The sequence below is a fragment of the Aphelocoma coerulescens genome, chromosome 26 (assembly GCF_041296385.1).
Source record: "Aphelocoma coerulescens isolate FSJ_1873_10779 chromosome 26, UR_Acoe_1.0, whole genome shotgun sequence".
Lineage (NCBI taxonomy): Eukaryota > Metazoa > Chordata > Aves > Passeriformes > Corvidae > Aphelocoma > Aphelocoma coerulescens.
The window spans coordinates 1,703,976-1,725,091 of NC_091039.1; the positions used below are offsets into that span (position 1 = coordinate 1,703,976).

A 21,116-nucleotide genomic window follows, 5' to 3' on the forward strand; every position below is an offset into this window, starting at 1 on the left:
TCTGCCTGGCTGGTGTTAAAGAGCTTTAGACTGAAGAGTCACTGAGCCTTGAATAAGACAGAGAGAAATCAGAGAGCTGAGCGTGAGGACAATTCAGATTTTAGTGCTGCTCAGGATCTCAGGCTGAGCCTGAACTTCATTGCTCTGTCACAAAAAAAGGATTGCAGATAATGAGCTAATAACACTTCACTCTCCCGGCCTGCTTTGCATCTTCAAAGCCTCCACAAGAACAAATAATTAACTGTCCAGAGCACAAGCTCATAACTAAGAGCTGAGAAACCAAGTGAGTCAATGTGCTTGCGACAGCTCTTTGCAGTTTTCAGTAAAAACTCATTTTGGAGGAAGGGCTTTACTGGCCCAACTGGTCGCCCCAATCCACATTCCGGGGACAAACCCAGCCCAGGAGAAGCCCCACCAACTTCAAAAGAGCAACACCTTGACAGGAATGCCCCAAACCCAACCGTGTGGCTTCCTGCTTTTAATTTGCAGGCGCGGGGTGAAACTGCTGAGCTCAGATCCCTGCGCTCAGCTCGGCTCCAGGGAGGGAGCCGGGCACATCCTGCTGCACACAGTGAGGCTCTGGCTGCACACAGCCTCTGCCCAAGACTGTTAACTCCAAATGAACTCCCTTCCAGTGTCTGTTAGTGCAGAATTAGCTTTCCTTAACAACTGTGGGTGCTACAGCCTTGGAGCTGCACCTCCAGCTCAAGGAGCTGTGTTAATCCCAGGTCCTACTCCTTGCTTTGGGCAAATTCTTAAATTCCACAAGAATGTGACTTCTCTTGCAGGCCCTTGGCTTTTGGGGAACATGGGTCACATTTACCTGTGCAAAATAGAGATGAGAACATTGGTTTTTTACATGGACAAATGAAGTCAGAGCCTCAGCCCTACGGAAGAATGCAGAGATTTCAGGCCAAGAATTTTGTCTTGGAAATTCCTGCTTAGCTGCGTGTACTTCCCTGCTCTGAGGCAGAACCTCGAAATACCATTCCAAATTAAACCCAGTTTCCCCAGATTCCCAGCAACTTCCAGCCCACAGATTGTGGGGGATTGCTGGGGAGGAAACTACTGTGGGGCTTGCTCAAGGGCAGGGGCCTTTCCAAGGGAGATGCCCAGTTCCAGGACACCTTTCAGGGATGCCAGGCCCCATCTCACAACCCCCAGTCCCAGGAGTGCTGGATTTCTGTGTAGAACTCCTGGCTGGAGCATGGGCATCCATCCCACCTGGCTGCAGGATGCTGAGGACGCTGCCACGACATTCTTGCCGTCCCTCTTTGCTCTCTGAGGCACTGGAAAGCCCCAGTCAGAGCTGCAGCTTCCCCCAGAGGAGTCAGGTGCCTCAGAGGAACCTTTCTGCACCTGAACCCTCACACCCTGAGGCAGAACTTATGGGCCCAGTGCTTTTCTGTGGAGCACCGGGACAGATTTCCAAAATATCTGTCTCAGACATTGGGGTCTGGAGCCTGCGGGAGAGTTTTGTGCCTGTGAGAACCTGGTTCTTCAGGAACCCTCCAGGGATGGGTTTTATGCTGTACCCACCTGCCTGGAGCCACCCTGGTTCCTTGCCTGGTTCGTGGGCAGGAGCCTTGGGGACATTTGCATCAGTTTCCCTTCTTCCCATAAGAGAAGCGCTTCCTTCCTTCCGAGCTGTTTGTGGGTTTGTGTCCCAAGGGCCTTCAGGCTGCAAGTGGGATTCAAGGAACGCCAACAATTTCCAGAACCCTTTAGTTGCTCTTCTCAATGATGCTGTTTGGAGGCTGCAGTTAATCACAGGGCTCAGGAACATCCAGGACTGATTGCCCCATCCAGCCAACACTCAGGAGCTGGTTCCCATCCTACCCCAGTGTGCTCCTGCCAGCCACGACCCCGTGCTGGCTCTGCCCTGCCTGAATCACCCTCGGGAGATGTTTATCTCTACCCACTGCCAGGAGAGACCTGGAGCTGAAATCAGGCCATGAGTGGATCTGCTAAGAGAGCTGGGAGCTGGGGTGAACCTGAACCTTCTGTGCCTGATCCGCTCTGTGTGGCTGGAGAAGTGACAGGTTGAGCCCTGCAGGGAACTGAGGGTATCCAGGGATCAGTTCCAGTGGGGAGATCTGGAGCTCAGGAATGCTCAGAGCTCCTCCACACTGAGCCTGCTCCACCTTGATGCAGAAACGCCCCGTGGCAGCCTTGGGGATGTGCTCTGGGCAGTGGGGAGGGACATGGGGAGATCTCCGAGGGACTCAGCCTGAGGGACCAGACCCATTCTCCAGCACCCAGAAATGCTTCTGAGTCTTTGCCAGAAAGTTTCTGGTTGTAATTACATCAAAGGCTTTGAAACAAAACAAAAACCCTGAGGTGGAAAACCTCTCAAAGCTAAATGTTCCTTTTCCAGGATATGCTGGTCCAAAAAACTGAGAATTTGAGAATGACAGGACTTAGTTGACTTTATTAAACAGTTAATTTTCATATTCAGTTGAAGTTGATGTTCTGTTGAATTCCGTGTCCTGTCAGTTTTCTCTGAGGTGTGGCAGGCACAGCTGGGGCAGGGACAGCCCGTGTGGCACAGCCGCTGCCACACCACGTGAAAAGTGCCGATAATTGCTCCATTCTTACAGCTAATCAGCAGCATCTGATTCACAGGAGAGATCAAAGCGTTTCCCTGGATCAAAGAGTTCCCTCTTTGTCATGATATCAGAGTCGGATCTATTGCTCTGCCAAGGCACAGCCGCGTTTGTTGACATGGGCAGATAAAAGGTGTGAGTGGCTCACAGCCCTTCCCAAACCTGCGGCAGCCAGGAGAGCACGGGATGGAGCCCTGTCATCCCCGTGGGTGCCACAGCCCAGCGTGGCCGTGAGCCTGAAGCGCTGGATTTACAGACTGGGGACACCTCAGTGTGGCCTTCTGATACCTACAGGGGGCTTGTAGAAAAGAGGAAGAACAGCTTCTTACCCGGACAGACAGTGACAGGACAGGGGGAACAGTTCCAAACTAAAAGAGGAGAGATCTAGAATGGATATTGGGAAGGAATTCTTCCCTCTGAGGGTGGTGGGGCCCTGGCACAGGGTGCCCAGAGAGGCTGGGGCTGCCCCATCCCTGGAAGTGTCCAAGGCCAGGCTGGACGGGGCTTGGAGCAACCTGGGATAGTGGAAGGTGTCCTTGCCCATGGCAGGGGGTGGAACTGGATGGGCTTTAAGGTCCATTCCAACCGTAACCACTCTGGGATTCTGTGATAAAGCAGCCCCTCACAAAGACAGGACTGAGTGCTGCAGTTTTTAACCCCACCTCAGCTGAGTTAAAAACCAGAGCTCAAAGCCATGTTTGTATCAGACAAGGACATGAACTTGAATTTTCCACCTCACCAGCAAGTGCTGCGCCCTCTGAACTGATAGATAAGAGATGCTTTCCCTTTCTCTGCTGCTCTTCCCTCCTCCTCTTTGTTTACAGCTTAAGGCTCAGGCTCGGAGGCAAACTGGGATAAAACCCCTCTGCTCTGTGCAGGTGCTGAGGCTGCAGCAGCCCCAGAGAGCAGGTAGGGGTGAGGGAGGTGTGGCGGCGCCTCGGGACAGGGGTCAGGCATTTCAATCACCTGCAGCAGAGCAGCTTCTTGCATATTCATTTCTCACAGCAGGACATCCAAAGCGAATCGCTGTGTAATGAGGATTTTCCCAGGCTCGGGTCATTTCAGGTGAGTTCACACCTGGGCATTTCCATCTCCTTCAGCTTCCGATAGATCCCAGCTCCTGCAGTAAGAGCCCAGGATGCAGGACCTTGCTCTTGGCTACTGAAATCCCATCCTTCACTGAACGTGCTCATGGAGGGGTCTTTGGCCATCAGCAGACCTGGGACCTGTGAGCTTCCAGCAGAGAGACCCAAACTAAAACTGACTGCTGCACGCACATCCCTGCTGCTCAGCCCGCCTGCACCTCGCTGGATCTCGTGCAGTGCCCCTCCGGACCCTGCTGCCAGCACAGCCCCGGGCCCTCGGCTTCAGCCCCGGTGTCTGCGAGTGGGGGACACCCAAAACAGCGTGCCCTGGCTCTGGGACAGCCCATCCACCAGCAGTGCCTCGGAAATGCCGTGGGGACAGCCCCCCTGTATCCTCTGTACCCCCTGTGTCCCCTGTACCCCCTGCACCCAGTGCTGCTGTTCCACCTTCCTCTGGAGAAGTTCCACAGGGACTGGAGCTGGGAGCTCTGTGTGTGTGGAGGTACCTGCGTGTGTCTGTGTGTGCAGGGCAGCCCAGAGCAGGAGGTGTCAGCAGAGAGCAGCAGGAATGTCCTGAAATCCGTGGCCTCAGAACCGCAAGGGTGGGCTCTGAGCCCTGTCCCTGAGGGGTTTGCCAGAGGTGACACCCTGGGGACAATGCTAAAGGCTCCTGTCTCACACTCACTGCTCCCACCGAGCCTCGTGAGCAGCTCAGCCGGGGTGAGTCCTGCCTCCCTGGGGTGAGTCCTGCCTCCCTGGGGTGAGTCCCAGCTCCATAGGGTGAGTCCTGCCTCCCTGGGGTGAGTCCCAGCTCCATAGGGTGAGTCCTGCCTCCCTGGGGTGAGTCCCAGCTCCGTGTGCCTTTGGCAGGGGCGTGGGCTGGGAGCTGGGGCTGAGCAGGACCAATTCCCTGCAGCTCTCCAGAAGCGCCTGTGCCATCCCTTGCCTGTGACTGCCAGAGCCACCACTGCAGGGATCATTTTGGGGCTCAGCACCAGGTCGGGCCCACAGGGCAGCATCACCTGCACCAGTCAGGGACCTCAGGGACCCAGTGCCAGGCAAAGGGCAGGTCCCAGCTCCAGGCAGGACTCAACCCCCTGGTGCTCCTGCCAGGGGCTGCTGCCCTGTGTGGAGGAGCAGAGTTTACACCTGGGCCCCACACTGAAACCAGGGCGTGAGAGCACACGCAGAAGCAGTGATTCACACATCACCAGGAAGCTCATTTTCCTTCCACCAAGTGCCAATAAAATGCTGCTTCCAGACAGCAGCCAAAGCCTCTTCCTTGCATCCCAGAGCATCGCTGCCTGCTGTGTCAGCGGGGCTGGTCTTACGGACACGGGGCATTGCGTCGGTGCCAAACCCAAGCCATGCTTGGGGTGCATTAAAGTCTTCATTGGTGACTTAACACATCTGTGGAATCAGCAGAAACCATGGGTGACTTTAACCAATTAAAGGCCATTAATTGAGACCTGTGAATTAGCTGCTACGGGCAGTGATTTACAGGGCTAACGCTCGATGAAACTGGAAGTTTTATAAGGCATTTAAAAACAATCATGAGAAACTTGCAGACGTCAGATGTTTGCAGGAACAAACGGAACTGGGCTGCAAGGGCTGTGTGAGAAGGCCATGGCACAGCAACACCAGGACTTGGGGCTCTGAGGGTGAGGGCTCCACGTCTAGAAGGTGTTGCAAAGTTCAGCTTTTACATCCTTTTTGTATTTTAATCTGCAGGTGGTTGTTGAACCTGATCTGCAAGAAATCCAAGGCTGTGCTTCTCCATTTTCTGCAGTTTTTGGTTGTCATTTGGCCTTGACTCGAGCTGGAGGCTGGGCACCCACTGCTTTATGTGGGGACAGTGGCACTGTGGATCAGGGCAACACAGGTACCCTGTATATGAATTCCTTGGTGCTGGAAGCTATGAATCCCACAGGACATCTAAAGGATGGGCAATTCCAGCTTCCCACAGCGATGGCATCCAGGGCCACCTGCCCCGTGCTGCCCTGCACACCCTGGATGGCACCAAACACAGATCTGGGCAGTAGGGACTGTGCTAGCCCTGATCCACCATGGGCACAGCAGTCAGGGCGTGTTATCCTGCAGTGCTCTGCTGTTCTCTAGCCCTACCCTACAGGACCCAGGTTCCCCATTCTGCACCAGGAATGGGGCTGATGGGCTCCCCAGGGAGACAGGCAGGAGAGGCAGAGCAGCCCACCCACCCAGGATGCCCCAACCTCTCCCTGCTTGAGCAGGGAGGTGGGACTGGATCACAGAATCACAGAATCATGGACTCTCCCGAGTTGGAAGGGATGCACATGATCATCCAGTCCAACCCCTGGCCCTGCACAGACACCCCCAAATCTCACCCTGGGCATCCCTGGCAGTGCTGTCCAAACACTCCTGGAGCTCTGGCAGCCTCGGGGCCGTGCCCATTCATTCCCTGGGGAGCCTGGGCAGTGCCCAGCACCCTCTGGGGGGAGAACCTCCTTTCTGTGATCTCCAGCCTGACCCTCCCCTGGCACAGCTCCATCCTAGCAAACCTCCCTTGGCCCCTCCCAACCTTCACCATTCCATGATCTGCCATCTCTGAGCTGGAAGTGAGGGGATCCCTCACTCTGTGCCCCAACTGATGGCCCCAGTGAGAGGCCCCACATCTGGTGAGACCCAGGGGCCCTGGCAGCATTCCAGCTTCAAGAGTTTCTGCTCCATTGTCCCACAGGGTCTGTGGGCCACTGCAGCCCCATCCTGGCCCATAATGCTGTAAATAGTGGCACTTGCATGACCCTGGTTCCTTGGGACATGCATTGGCCAGGCGGCCCCAGGACAGCAATCCCAACATCTCCCGTGCTGCCCAGAGTGCCCCTGGGTAACAGGAGCTGGCCAAAGGCACGAGCAGGCAGTTGCTGTGTGTGGATGCAGTGGCAGCACCAGGCTCTGCAATATTGCACCGTGGCTTTGCTCTGGGTCTTGGGGCAGAGAAGAGCACGAGGCTGCCTCACTCCCAGCGCTGCTGTAGCACAAGCATGGCCTGAAACATCACCCCAGGATTTCTCAGCACCTTCTCAGTGCCAAATACATCCTCCCTCACATCCATTCCACCCCATGGGGACAGTGGGACCCTGGGGAGTGCCCTGGCATGGGAATGCATCGACAGACCACGAGCTGCAGGTTTGTGTGCCCTGGCACAAGTCTGCTGCAGCCTGGGCTCCTCAGCAGTGCTGGGACTCCCATGCTGGACACTGCGGGAGGAGGATTTGTACCCTGGGCTGGCAGCAGCCTCTGGAGCTTTGAGCTCCTGCCAGGACATTGGCAGCACCCTGGGGAGGGCACAGCCCTCCTGTGCCACACAAGCCCTGCACGGCAGCCACCAGCACGCAGCACACCGCAGCTCCTGCCAGTGTCTGCACTGAGGAGCCCAGAGCTCCTGGCAGCCTGCACTGCACAGACCCTGTGGGACACAGCCTGACCCCCGCGCTCGGGCTGAGACTCCAGAACTCCTTGAGCATACACTGTTCCCGTGAGCTGTGCTCCAGAGAGGCGCTGCACAAGGGGCTGCTCCTCAAAGGACCACAGGATGGAGCTGGAGCCGGACTTGATGATCTTTGTGGGTCCCTTCCAATGCAGGGAATTCCATGAATCCCTACGTCCGTGTCCCATGGCAGAGATGCCACTCCTCTGCAGCCTGTCAGGGAAAGTTTCACCTCACAGCTCCTGGGACTGTGCCCTGCTAGGGAAGGGCAGAGCTCCCTACTCCTTACACCAGAGGCAGTGCCTTGATCAGGCAGCCAGAGGTGCTGCTGCCCATGGGGACAGCGAGACCCCACAGTAGAGCTGGAGGACGCCAGAGCACTGCAGACGTGGAATCACTGAACCACGGAATGGGTTGGGTTTGCAAGGGATCTTAGAGCTCATCCAGTTCCACCCACTGCCTGGGCAGGGACACCTTCCACAGACCAGGTTGCTCAGATCTCCACAATAAAGCACTTCAAGGCTGTGAACACCCTGCACGACCCTCCCCAAGCTGCTCCTGGGGTCCCTCACTCTGGGCTCAGCAGTGGGGACATTCCCTGCTCCGTTGTGCTATCCCAGACTCACCCATCTGCACCTCGTGCTCCCTCGGCAGGTGGGGACAGCTGCACACCACAGAATCTTGGAATGTCCTGAGCTGGAAGGGACCCACAAGGATCATCCAGTCCAACTCCTGGCCCTGCACAGACACCCCAACAATCCCACCCTGTGCACCCGGAGAGCCTTGGCCAAATGCTCCTGGAGCTCTGGTAGCCTCGGGGCTGTGCCCATTCATTCCCTGGGGAGCCTGGGCAGTGCCCAGCACCCTCTGGGGGAAGAACCTTTCCCTGATCTCCAGCCTGACCCTCCCCTGGCACAGCTCCAGCCCTTCCCTGGCTCCTGTCCCTGCCCACAGAGAGCAGAGATTGGAGCTGCCCCTCGGGAGGAGCTGCAGCCCCTGGAGAGGGGTCCGGGGCAGAGCTGCTCCCCAGCACCAGCACAGAACCCGTGCCATGCTCCAGCCAACCTCGGCACAACCTCCTGAACCACTGCAACCACCCCACAGCCCGTGCAACACCCGGGATGTTCCCAGCACCCAGAGACAGCCCAGTGAACACCCCAGGCTGCTCTGCCGTGTCCCGGAGGATTGCAGCATTCTGCTGCCACTCCGCCGTTCCCGAGCACGGCAGCAGCGCGCTGGGAGTGGGAATGCCCGGGCCGGGATGGGCGGGGGCCAGGGCCGGGCCGGGCCGGGCGCTGACTCAGCTGCGGAGCCCGGCGGTGCCAGCGCGCAGCGGGCGCACGGAGGGAGGTGCCGGGCGGTTTCGGGCCCGGCGCAGGGATTCGGGCTGGAGCGGGGCCGGGAGCTGCCGGGACAGGCAGCGCTGTGGGAAGCAGGGAGTGCCCGGGTACCCCCGCCCTGGGCGCTGCCAGCCCCAGGGACGGGCAGAGCGGCTGCGGGGCTGCTCTGCGGCACCGGGCACCGGCACGGCCCTGCCTCCGCCTGCCGGAAAAGCTGGGACAGTGGACCCTCAGAACCTGCAAAAGGGGTTATTTTTTTCCAAGGCAGACACAGCGGAGTGCCCCGAACGCTCCTGTCTCCTGTTGCCGTGCATCAGTCACGCAGGGTGGGAATGCCACTTGCTGGACCATCGCTCAGCCACCCTCTGGATATTTCATGTCCCAGCTCTGCCACCCTCCCTATCCAGCTCTACCCTTTGCCCTCCGCACCTCGGTTTTGAGTAGGTAGGTGGTGGGGAGCTGGTTGTCCTCCACTTGTGCCTCACTGATTCTGAGCTTCCCAGAGCCTTATTCCCCAAAACCTGGTGGTGTGTGTTGAAGTAGGGAAAACAAATCCTCATCCAACAGGAGCACAAGGCAGAAACCTGCAGGACACCCCCACATCACTGGGCAGGGAGGGGAGGACAGGCAGCCCCAGCAAGGGGGGACACAAAACATCTCACCAAGGTACAAGATCCACCACCCTGTGCATCCTCCTTTCCCCAGTGCTCTGGGAAAGGCTTCACAGATGCTGTTTATCCAGGGCACTATAACAGCCCTCCAGGACCTCTGGTGCCTTGGGCTGGCTGCCAGTCCAGATCCAGGTCCAGATCCACCAGGAACGCTGGGGGTTCTGCAGCTGATTGTCCCCAGGGACAGCACACGTGTGACGTGCTGCAGATCCCCAGCCCGACGGAAGAGATCTGCCCCTAAAGCACAGAGAAGCGGCCTCTCCACATGGCTTTATCTCCAGGCTTCATTGCATGCCGTCAGTAACATGCAGAGGAGGCAAACACGGCTGCTCAGAGCCCTCAGCAAGAGCTGGAAATAGGAATGGAAATGGCCTGAAAGGTGAGTTAGTGACTACTCCATGGGCCAAGAGGCTTGGAAGCAGTGCCCCTGTCCATGGTGTCCCCCAGGGCCAGCTCTGACCAGAGAGGAGCGAGGGGAGCTCTGGTACAGCAAAATCAGAACTGAAGTGGCCATGACAAGGATTGCCCCAAAGTGCAGCAGGAAAAGCAACTCAGGCCACTGAGATCTATCACCAAACCGGCCAAGGACTGCAGCTGAGATGATGCTGGGAGGCACAGGGACTGTTACTCGGGGGGTCCTGGGTGGTTGCTGTGACCTCTCAGAGTCTGGGGAGCAGGTGGGCAACTCGGCGAGCTGTGCTGAGCCTGTGCTGCGCCCTCTGGGATCAGAGCCTCAGCATGGACACCACACCTGCACCCCCTCACCACCTCTTTATTTACAGACACAACACCACTGGGGGGTGGAGATGGGAACCTCAGGAAGCCTCTGCCCCCTGGAGCCCCCGTTCCCACAGCCAGGGCTCTGTGCAGCCGCTGCAGCTCCTGGGGCGTGGCCTCCTCTCCCCCTGAGCTTCTACTTCCATCGGCTGCCCACCATGGTCTTCCCACGGGCACCCTTGGACCTGCAAGGGAAGAGGAAAAGCACGTGCCAAAAGGCATCAGTGACCACACAGGGAGGATGAGGTGGGTGCTGTCAGTGGTCCTGCAGCCTTTTCCCGTTGGATGTGCACTGTCCTGGGGGCCGAGGGTCTTCACTGGCCCCAGGTAAAACCTTGGGACCTGAGTCAAAGTGTCTTGGGACTCTCTGGAAACAAGCTCATGCAGTTGCCAGGCGATTCTAAGGACCCACCATTTCCTTCCCATGTTTATCCCCCCCAAGAATCGTTCAGAGAAGAATTGACAAGCTGCATCTGTGGCTGCAGAGGAGTAAAAGCAGCTGCAGGATCCTTCGGGACCCACCACATCACTCCCCTGAACCAGCACAGGGGGAGCAGGCACTGCTTGGGCACAGGGCAGCACAGAGCAGAAGGAGGAGGAGGTTTGGGTGGGCAGTGAAGGGCATTTCTGGGTGCCAGTCCTTGGGATTTCCTCATCCCTGAGCCCTGCTGCTGCCCTGGGTTCCAGCACACATGCAGGGGGACACACACAGGCCTCAGAAATGCCTCTACTCACCCTTTGCTGCAGGATCAGGCCGTGGTGGGGCAGGAGAGAAGAGAGACTTGGTGTGAGCGGGTGGGAGATGCTGCCCCTGACACATGGGGTGGGCTGAGCACCTCCCACATGAGGGGGGGTGGGATGGGGACGGGAGAGCACCAGGGTGCTCCTGGGAGGAGGGGTTAAACACCCTCCTCCACCCTCTTACGAAGGGTTCCCCAGCCACATGCAGGGAACATGGGCACGGGGACAGGCTCCCCTGGCCTTGTGGGCCTGCACAAATCCCACAGCCCATGGGATTTCCCCTGCTAGACAAGCTGGGATCTCTAGCACCTTCCTGAGATGCTGGGCAGAGCCCCTGCAGGGATGGGGTGGCTGGAGACTGGAAGGACCCCACAGGACACAGAGCAGAGGTGGGGTCTCCCCGGGGTCCATCCCCAGCTGGGGTCTCTGGGGAGGGGGAAGCTGGTGACAGGGGAGGCCATGGAGGAGCAGAAGGGCAGGGACTGAGGACCTGCAGGTCCAGGAATGCCAGGTACCAGCAAGACCAGAGGCAGGAGGGGGAAGGAGAGGAGGTGGCTTAGCAAGGGAGATCCATAGGGAGGGAACTGGGGAGCAGGGAGCAGGAGCTGGAAGGACAGGAGATGTTGAGGAGGGATGTGCAGCCACTTACACTTTCTGGTGGTCACTGATGCGGTTTCGAAGGACGTTGATCTGCAAGAAAAAATGGTGGGTGGTGAAGTCTGGCAAGGTGCCCCAGGCTGGGGACAAGGGCTGGATGAAGATGCATCACTGCTCTCTTTTCCCCAGCAGTTTTTCTGTGGGATTTAGAGTCCCAGGATGGTTGGGGTTGGAAGGGACCTTCAAGCCCATCCTCATTCCACCCCCCGCCATGGGCAGGGACACCTTCCACTGTCCAGGTTGCTCAGGGCCCCGTCCTGCCTGGCCTGTGATGTGTGTTCCCTGTGGTGGTGCCAGGTACACGTACCCACGAGCTGGGAGATCGCTTGGACACCCCAGCTCATCTCCTGGCTGGGGAGCTGAAGGAGCAGCCAGGAACATAGAGGGTGGACAAATCACAGAGGCCCCAGGGCTCACCTCATATTTCTGCCGCTTGAACTTCTCCTGCAGGTCAAATTTCTCAGCCTCCAGGTCATGGACGTTCTGCCACAGCTCCCTGGCCTTGTCCCTGCAGGAAGAGTCAGCTGGGGATAGGGCAAGGAAGGGCCGTGGCTCCCAGGGAGCTCAGTGCAGGGATGGGGCACTGATGCCAACCCCTCACCTGCTCCCTGGGATGGGGCTCTGGAGGCTCCCAAGCAGGGATGTGTTACCCAGGCAGTGAATCCAGGGACCAGAGCCACGGGGGAGGTCAGTACATATGGGGACACACGTCCTACCCGTGTGACCCTCGGGACACACCTGTCCCATGTGTGAGCGTGGCTCCCTCAGGACACACCTGTCCCACCCGTGTGACCCTGGCTCCCTCTCATGGCTGGTGCCATCAGCCGCAGCCCGGCCCTGGTGGCCCTGCACAGCCTCGGCGCCCGTGTCCCCCGTGGGGTGTCACAGCCCATCTCCAGCTGTGCCATCCCCCTTGGCTGGAAGCCCCAGGGAGCCGTCCCCCACCCGGGATCCTGCCCAGGAGCTGGGACCCAGCACAGAGTGTCTGCCCTGGCCATCCCTCCTGCAGCCCATGCTCACCTCAGCTTGTCCTCGCTGAGGTGGTCGATGTTCAGGGGCTTCCGTCGCTCACCGAGGATCTTCTTCTTCTTTTCCCGCTCCGTTTGCTTCTTCCCCCCCTTTTTCTCTGACTGAGGAAACCATCAGTCCACTGGAGAGAAGGAAGTCTGCCCAGCCTTTGCTCTCCTCCATCCCCAGTTCTGCACCCAACACCCTCAGCGTTTGGAACTCAAGAAGCACGTGAGGTCCTTGAGGACATTTTGGCAATAGTGGACAAGACACCTTGTCCTTGTCTCCATCCCCGTCCCTGTCCCTGAGGCAAGACTGGAACTGCACATCTGCAGAGCTGAGCTTGGGGCAGCTCTGAGCTCCCTTTGGCCCTGTAACCCCTGACCCAAGAGCAGTTCCCTGCCCTCTCCTGCCTGGAAACCCCACAGTGTCAGATGGATGAACCCTTCCCAGGAGCAGCAGTGGCTCCATCCCAGCCCCCTTGGGAGGGGTCCCACCTTCTGCATGTAACCCCCAAAGTGCAGCATGTTGGAGAACGCCTTCTTCTTCCGTGCCTCCTCCTCTGCCCTCTTTCGCGCCTCCTCTTCCTCCTTGCGAGCTCTTTCTTCCTGCCAGGGTCAGAAGCCAGTCAGCAGTGGACAGATGGACACACAGCTCGTGTCCCCAGACTCCCCAAGCCCATCCCAAGCCCCATTCCAGAGGGCACTCACGGCCATGCGGGCCTGGCGCTCCTTCTCCCGCTCGCTGCGGATCCGCTGCTGCTCTGCCCGCTCCGCTCGCCGCTGCTCCTGCACAGGGAGGGGATCTTGGCTTGGACACCGCAGGGAATCTGCATCCTCTCTGTTCCAAGGGACAGATCCCTGACCCCAAGAGCCCTGAGAGCCCCAAGGGAGCCTGGGGACAGTGACCCCGGGGAGAGGTGCATCCGCATCAGGCACCGCAGCACCACAGCAGCCACACCAGGGGCATCCCAGTGACCGGGGACAGAGAGGGAATGGGTGGAGCTGTGCCAGGGGAGATTTGGCTGGATCTCAGGGAAAGGTTCTTCCCCCAGAGGGTGCTGGGCACTGCCCAGGCTCCCCAGGGAATGAATGGGCACAGCCCCGAGGCTGCCAGAGCTGCAGGAGCGTTTGGACAGCGCTGCCAGGGATGCCCAGGGTGGGATTGTTGGGGTGTCTGGGCAGGGCCAGGGGTTGGACGGGATGATCCTGTGGGTCCCTCTGAGCTCAGGGAATTCTATTGTTCCCAGGCACTGGGGTACAAAATCTGGCTCAACCCTCAGGCTCTGTCCTGTAGGGACAGGGATGTCCCAGGATGGTGGGGAAGGGACAGTGGCTGTGTGCCCACAGGGACAGGGTGACAATAGCCAGAGAGTGGAAGGCTGAACACGTACAATCCTGTCCTTGAGGGACAGGAGCTCCTCTTCCTCCTTCTTCCTGCTCTCAAAGTGGGCTTCGATGAGGGCCTGTAGCTCGTTCAGGTCCTTCTCCATGCGCTTGCGGTGAATGTCCTGCACCAGACACAAAGAGCCCGAGCCTCCAGGAGCTGCCAGACACTGAGGGGGAGCGGCAGGAGGGCATCACCCGCAGTGGTGGGAACTGGGGCACAACTCACATCAAAATCCAGTCTCTCGCCATCTGGGATTTTGGGAGGCACCAGGTTGGGCATGAAGACCCTGCAATGGAAGGGGAGCTGGAGCACAATGGGGCTGCAGCAGATCTGGGACAGAACATGCCTCTCACCCATCCCAGCCTCCCATCTGAGCCCTGCAGTCCCCAGGGATGCAGAGTGGGCACAGCTGGAGGATAGGGAGTGCATCCTGCTGGAGGTGCCAGCTGGGCAGCCACAGAGGAAGGAAGACCTGTGGCATTCCCGGGAAACACTCCAAGGTGCCCACATGGCTGGAATAACTCTGCAAGCTGCAGACAATGTGGCCAGGGCCCTTTGCCAGGCCCCTTGAGCTGGCAGCCACCCCACTGCTCCCCACAAAGGGCACCGAGGAGCCATGTGCTGCAGGGCAACCTGGCACAGAGAGCTGGACCCTCTCATCCTCCAGGGCTCGAGGGAGGGCAGGAGAAGCTCAGCAGGGACACAAAGGGATGCAGGAATGATGGCTGAGGGCAGATCTGCCTCCCACACTGCAGCATCCCAGGGGCCCAGGAGGACCCCCCGGGCTTCTGGCAATGGTTCCCAGTCCTGCTCCCTCGGGCTCTGTCCCTGGAATGCTGGGACTCCTGGAAACCTGTGCCTCATGCCAGCCACAGCCAGGACTCTGTACCCCAGGCTGGGATGCACACACACACACTCACACTCACACATTTCTGTCACCTGCAGGGTCACAGGGCAGCTGAGCTTCTCCCAAGGAACATACAAAATGCTTCAGAAGTGCCTAAAGACCTCATTCCCTTCACGCTCCATGTTTCCCTGTCCGTTTCTCTCCCTTTTTCTCTCCATGTCCCAGTCCCACCCTGTTTCCATGCTTTGGAGGCTCCCTGTGCCCTGCCCTTTACGGGCCAGGCTCTGTCACACGGAGCCTCTGCCCCAGCACAGCTCAGACCTTGCCCCAGGGAAAACCCTGCCACACTTACTTGGGCTTTGGCTTCGATTCACCTGCAGGTCCCAGGAGCAGGACAGAAAGACAAGGTCAGTGTCACCGAGGGGTTTCCTGTCACACCTTGACCCACCCCCCGCCCTGAGCTGAGCCCTCCCTCTCTCCCAGCAGCAGGGGCTTCACCGGGATCATTCCCCAGCAGTGAGGTGCCAGCCCTGTGCCAGAGGACACGCTGTGCCTGAGGCACAGCTGGTGCTGCTGGCTGGGCAGAGCCACAATCAGGCAGAAGGAACAATGGTGATACTTCACCTTCCCCAGGCTCCTGCTCTCGGTCTCCCTCTCCACCTGTGGAAAACAGGAAGCTTTGTGTCCCCGTGGCCAGTCCTGCCCAGGGACACTGTGGGGTAGCTGTCCCCCTCTGCCCCATGCTTGTCACCACTGCAAACCCCAGCTGCCTCCCTGCAGGATGAACGGGGAGAGCAGGCCCCTGAGGGACATCCCTCACTCACAGGGGGGCCCGGACAGCTCCAGGTCCTCTCCAGGAGGAATCCAGACAAGTTTTGCAGGAGCTCAGGCTGGAGAAGCAGCAGTGCTGCCCTCTCCTGCTGTATTTTGGGTGAATTTCTGCCCGAGGCAGCACAAATCCACCACTCCTGTCCTGTTGGGGGATGTGGCCAGGGCAGCTCTGCCCCATTTTCCACAGATTATCCCTTCGGCAGCAAATGAATTCAGCACCAAAACCCTGTTCCAAGGGCCCAGTGCCCTGGGATCGGGACTGGAATGGCCAAACCCATCTCTCCTCCGCTCCCGCTTTACCTTCTCCTGCTGCATTCGTTTCATCTTCTTGTTCTGTTTAAAAGCAATGGGAGATCCATGAGCACCCCTGGGTGAGGGCAGTCACATTCCCCAGCACAGAGGGGTCCCAGCACCCTGACCGGGGGTCACAGCCGGGATCTGAGCCTGCTCCAGCAGCAGTGACAGCACAGAGTCACACACCAGGCCACCCCTATGCCCCAAAGCCACCTCATGAAATCCAGTGCTCTTTGGATGATCAGACACATCAGAGCTCAATCCCACCTCCAGAAACCCCCTCTAAGGCAAAGGACCCCTTGGTGAAACAGCCTTGGCCCCTTTCTGGCATTATTTCAGAGGTCTGGACGCAGCCACCAGCAGCAAACACCGCGTCCTCACGCTTGTAGGGCCCAGGCAGAGCAGGGAAGGGCATCTCCGTTCGACAGCCCCTTACTGGACAGCAGGTCTGGGGGACAGCTGCCCCTCTGTGCTGATGTGCCCCTGTCACAGCCACGCTGGACGTGCCAGCCCCCACCTGGCACGGCCTGGAGCAGAGCATGGCCCCGCCAAGCCACGGGAGCTCCCTGGCTCAGCCTCCACTCACCTTCTGCCTTGGTTTCTTCGGTCTCCTCCTCCGCCTCCTCTACCTGCTCCTCCTGGCCTGTGGGATAAGGCGCAGGGTGAGTCCGGCAGCGCCGTTCCCCGGCTCCCTGCGGCTCCTGCTTTGGGATAACTGCGGCACGGAGCCGAGGGAGACCCGGGGAGCCGCAGCCACGGGAAAGAAACAGCGGCTCGGGAAGCAAAGGGCTCCTCTCTGACCTCACCCAAGGGCTGCTCTGTGCTCGTCAGGGAAAAGCCCCCTCAAATTAGTGAAATTAAAGGGTTTATCGCCACCTCCTGGCTTGTCCCTCACCCCCTCTCACGCTGCCATTCCCTCACACCCCAGGAAGGGAGGAGGGATTTCTATTGCTCTGCTCTAGCAGTGAGCTCCACGAGTGGCTGAGGACGCGCCTTCGGCACCTTCCCGATCGCGTCTGTGACACTGCTGGAGCCTTTTTCCACTGGAGGGAGCAGTGTCCCCACAGGATTCCTCCACTGGAGCCAGAGTGATGCTGTGCCCGCGGGCCCCGGGGACACTGCAGGTGCCACAGCCAGACAGGAAGGAAGAAAAAGAAGACAGCAAAGACAGCAAACCATGGCTGGCAGATATAAGAGACAAGGCACAGACAGAGGATGGACACACAGCACAGCAGGGCATGGGTGGAGTGCAGGAAGAAGAGAGAGAAGTGGAAGAATGAAAGAAAACCATTCCCCAACCAGGGAGAGGCAGAACACATCGACCCACGACTTTTCCCAAGAGCAGAGAGAGGAAATAATGAAAGGTGCAATAACTACCGTCGTCTTCCTCTATCCATTCTTCCTCTTCTGAGCCAGGGAGGATGGAAGGAATAAGCACAGGGATTAGTTGGGTGCCACAGAGTTTTGGCATGCGTGAGATGAGCACTCGAGCACTGCAGGGGCTTCCCCCTGCACCTCCCTTCACTTTACACTCGGGGTGTTTTGCCTGGCAGTGCCCTGGAGCAGCCAGAGGCTCATCCCAGCCCAGCCCAGCCCGTGCCAGGGTTGTGTCTCCATGGGGCTGAGGCAGGTAGTCTGAGTTTGGGCAGACTGTCCCGTTGGGATATTGGGATCACACCTCTGCCAACACCCATGTCCAGCATTGCCAGCCCTGGTTTGAGTCAAGGGATCACTGACAAAAGAGATCCTGAGAAAATTCAGACTGATTTTGGTCCTACTGATGTTTCAGGTGCAGGCGTCTCAAACATGGTCACATCTGCCTTTCCTGGACATGATTTGCCCATTGCAGCCCAGGAGCCGACCCCCAAACCCCCCAGCAGAACACTGAAGCCCCAACACTTGGCTCTTGGTCCTTGCAGGTGCAACTCCTACCTTCCTCCACACACTCCTCTTCACAGAGCACACAGGGCATGGATAGAGAGAAGGGAAAGAAGCCTCAGGTTATTGGAGTTGCTCTGATCAGTTTTTGGCCTCGGGGCAGCTGCAGGTGCTCCATGTCCTCTTACCTTCCTGCTCCCTGCAAAGCACAACAGGAATTTACAGAGTCACACCGAGTTGCTGGAACGGGGCCCACGTGTCCATCAGTGATGCTGAGGGGAATTTGGGATTTCCTCAAGGCTGACTCCCCTTTCTCACAGCACAGGGCCAGGACTGCTGGGCAGCTGCTGTGTGGGTGGCTGCCAGGTGGCAGTGGGGACAGGGACAAGGCCCAGGTCACCCTGCAGGCTGTGGAGAGCAGGGGCCGAAGGTCTGGACTGACACTTTGACAGCGGTCAGGGCACCCCACCAGTTTGCAGCATGAGAAGATGAGTGACCTTGGCCTGTAATCCCAGAAACGGGCATCTCACATGCCACCTTTGCCCCCAAGTCCTTCCCTGACCATGGGGGAGATGCACAGCCTGTCCCAGGTGTGCCCAGGGGACAGACTGGTGACACACATGCATCTGGCGTGGCACTGAAACACCAGAGGACTCAGGTCCCCTTTCTCTGCTGGTGGAGGAGAAGTGGGAGCTGTTCAGACTCAACCCTGTAACCCCAACCCCATCTCTCCAGGATGTGCCTCCTGGCCCAGCAGCCTCCATCAGCAGAAGCTGCTCTCAAATCTGTGCCTTGGAGAGTGATGCTCTGGATGTGGCAGCAGGACCCCATCAGCAACACACTGGTGGCCTCAGGTTTTCCCATCTCTGTCTCACGGATTAAGACCGCAGCATTTTTAACACAGGAACCATCCTTGTCCTGCCCATGGGTAGGGACACAGCTCCCAACGCAAATTCCCACTGTGGGGGTCGGGCACTGCCAAGGCAGAGGGGCACAGGCGGGGGGTCCATGGTGGGTGCTGGGCTAACAACAAGAGCACTTCCAGGCAATGCTGCAGTGGGAAAGTGGGAATAGGGGGAGAGGAAAGGGTTAAAACCACCCCACTTACTGCTCGTACTCCTCAGTGACCTCCTCGGTGTCTGACATCCCTGGTTCTCTGGCAGAGTTGGAGGCAGATTGGAAAAAGGGAGGGTTAGAAGCGAGATAAGGGCCAGCACAGCCTGTCCCTCAGCACCAGGACAGGGGCACAGAGATGCTGCCTCTTTCCAAAGCACTTGGAGCTTCCAGCTGTCCCCAGCCAGGCTGTGACAGCGTTATCTCAGCAGAGATAAGGCTCCCGCCCCCCTCCCGTCCCAGGATCACAGCTTGCCCCAAACAGGAGGCAGGAGATCGGACACAGACTCCTGTCCCACTGATAACTCTGTCAGGAGCCATGTCCAGGGCACTCAGCCTCCCTGGCCCAGCCCTCTCAGGGCTGTGTTTGCTCAGGGGCAGGAAAATCACCCCATTGCAGCTTGTTTTGCCTCCTGACTGTTCTTAGCTCAGGGACGACCCCTTCTCTCAGATTTACAGCCCTGCACCAGGCACAGCACAAGAGCTCAGCAAAGCCTGCCAGCCCAGCCCTCCAAGTGCAGAACTGCTGGGAAAGGGACAGCCTGGGCTCAGCAGGAGCATTTCTCCCCTATTAGCTGAAAGGAACAATTACAACGCGGTTTAGCAATTTAGCCCTGGTTTTAGGGCTAAAACCTCTCCAGAAACAGCCTTTCATCTTCCCAGCACATCTGTCTCCCTCCCAGCTGTGCCCAGGAGGACTTCGCTCATCATCTCCCCTCATCTGACCTTCACCCAGCACTGCACTGTGAGATCTGCACCCACCAGCCCCAGCCCCAGGCATCCTGGAGCAGCCCAGAGCCCCAGCCCCAAGCCCAGCCCAGCCCTGTCCCCTGCTCATGCCAGCCCTCGGCAGGGCTGAGATGCCACAGGACGACGCAAGGCAGCTCTGGAAATAACTTCCATGTGCTGAACCACCTGTTCCTAGAGCAGCAAGGCTTCCCTGCTCCTGCTGCCCGGAGTCTGGGAACAACTGCTCCTGGCTACATCTGTCGAGCATTTATTACCCAGGATGGGTAGGACAGGCCTCAGGAGTGCTTATTCAAGATGCTGGATCCAGGGTTGGAATGCTCAGGCATGGGAAAGGGGCATTCCAGGAGGAGAACCTCAGCATAACAATGCCTCGAGAGGGTCTCTAATCTCACTCTGACTCACAAGGTGCTTTTTGGAGACAAATAAAGTCAGAACTCGGCCCCCTCTGCCTCAGGGTCACTGCCTGCTCCTGCCATCACTGTTCCCTTTCCTGCAATGGCTCCAAGCACCCCCTCCAGCACCATCCCTGGGATCTCTGCTTCCCCACAAACATCAGTTCTCACTCTTCCCCCAGGCTCAGCATGGTCCTGATGCCTCGAGTTTGGCCAAATCATTTGTGTGGCCTCTGAGCACCCAAGACTCCACATCATCATCTCATGACACGGGAGAGGAGGGTCCCCGCTCCCGACAGCATGAAAGCCTCTTCCTTCCCCATTGCCCTCCTCCCTCAGACACTGCTGGATCCCACAGAGCTGAGGGAACAGCAACAAATCTGGGATTGTTAAGAGGGTACACAAGGGAAAAAGTGGCTCAAGGAAGTATTTATGCATCCTCTGCACAGAAACACATAAACCTTTCCATTAAAGCTTGGAAATCTTGATTTGGTAGAATTAGGAGAACCCAGCAGATGTAACAGAGCTAAAGAGGAAACATTGCACTGACAACAGAAAATCCCCCAGAATTTGCTGTGTATTAAACAATCCAGATATTCCTCACAGTCCTTGAAATCCCCCTCTCCTTTAGCTCAGGGCTGGCTGCTCACAGCTCTGGGGCTGAGTTAATCCTCCACAGTTCTCAGTCTCTGCTCTCCTCCAGGCTGCCCAGACATGGAGCTCTCCTTTCCCACCGTTTGCTCCAGGAACGGGTCATGTCCCCACTCCAGTCCTGCTTGGCAGGATCAGACCAGGCACAGGAGCATCCCATCCCTAACCCACCCCCTGGGCTGCCAGAGAGCCAGGGCCAGGCTGGCCGTGGGCATCACATCCCTGCTGTCCCCTGCAGAGACACAGGGCACGGGGACCTGGGAGATTCCCCCAAACCAGGGCAGCCAAAATCCATCTGAGCCACCTGGGCACCCATCGAGGTGGTTCGAAAGACAAATTGCAAATACAGCCCGCTGGAGAGGGTGCTGATGCTTTATGCGTGGCAATGCCTCCATGGCATAAAACACTCAGCGAGCGCGGCCGGGGAAGCCCCTGAGCCCTGCCGGGTCTGGACCCAGCGCATCCCACCCCGGAGGGGCGGGCGCGGCCCAGCCGTACCTGTGCGCGGTGATGCCGGGGAGCGCGGGGGAGCCAGCGGGGTCTGGGAAAGGCTCTTTGGGGCAGGAGGCTTTAAGGGGGCTCCAGCGCCCACCCCGGGGCGGGCAGCGCCGCAGGAATGT

At 58.5% G+C, this 21,116-nt stretch overlaps 1 protein-coding gene across 5 annotated transcripts; it reads right to left on the reverse strand.

Annotated features, from left to right (window-relative positions):
• Positions 1-9,920: 9,920 nt before the first annotated feature.
• Positions 9,921-21,102, reverse strand: TNNT2 (troponin T2, cardiac type). Of its 5 annotated transcripts, XM_068995624.1 has the most exons (18): positions 20,995-21,102; positions 18,699-18,746; positions 17,779-17,789; positions 17,645-17,662; positions 17,090-17,119; positions 16,299-16,355; positions 15,719-15,751; positions 15,212-15,247; positions 14,940-14,961; positions 13,966-14,026; positions 13,745-13,861; positions 13,062-13,139; positions 12,849-12,959; positions 12,364-12,473; positions 11,761-11,851; positions 11,336-11,376; positions 10,681-10,686; positions 9,993-10,130 (listed from the first exon to the last, which is right to left on the reverse strand). In XM_068995624.1, exons 2-18 carry the CDS (start codon positions 18,734-18,736, stop codon positions 10,082-10,084), a joined length of 909 nt encoding a protein of 302 aa, XP_068851725.1. In that variant the 5' UTR covers positions 18,737-18,746; positions 20,995-21,102; the 3' UTR covers positions 9,993-10,081. The 5 variants fall into 5 exon arrangements, with proteins under 5 accessions (XP_068851723.1, XP_068851721.1, XP_068851722.1 ...); XM_068995622.1 differs by lacking the exons at positions 17,779-17,789; positions 18,699-18,746; positions 20,995-21,102 and having other exon boundaries at positions 9,921-10,130; positions 10,681-10,726; positions 17,645-17,699; XM_068995620.1 differs by lacking the exons at positions 17,779-17,789; positions 18,699-18,746; positions 20,995-21,102 and having other exon boundaries at positions 9,921-10,130; positions 10,681-10,756; positions 17,645-17,699.
• Positions 21,103-21,116: the final 14 nt, after the last annotated feature.

Excerpts from the sequence above, each read along its gene's own strand:
- TNNT2 (XM_068995620.1), bottom strand. The coding sequence starts at position 17,684 with ATGCCCTGTGTGCTCTGTGAAGAGGAGTGTGTGGAGGAAG. Across the intron at positions 12,960-13,061 it reads AGCGCCAGGCCCGCATGGCC|GAAGAAAGAGCTCGCAAGGA; the intron begins GTGAGTGCCCTC and ends TGACCCTGGCAG. Across the intron at positions 10,131-10,680 it reads GCCTGATCCTGCAGCAAAGG|GTCCAAGGGTGCCCGTGGGA; the intron begins GTGAGTAGAGGC and ends CTTCCCTTGCAG.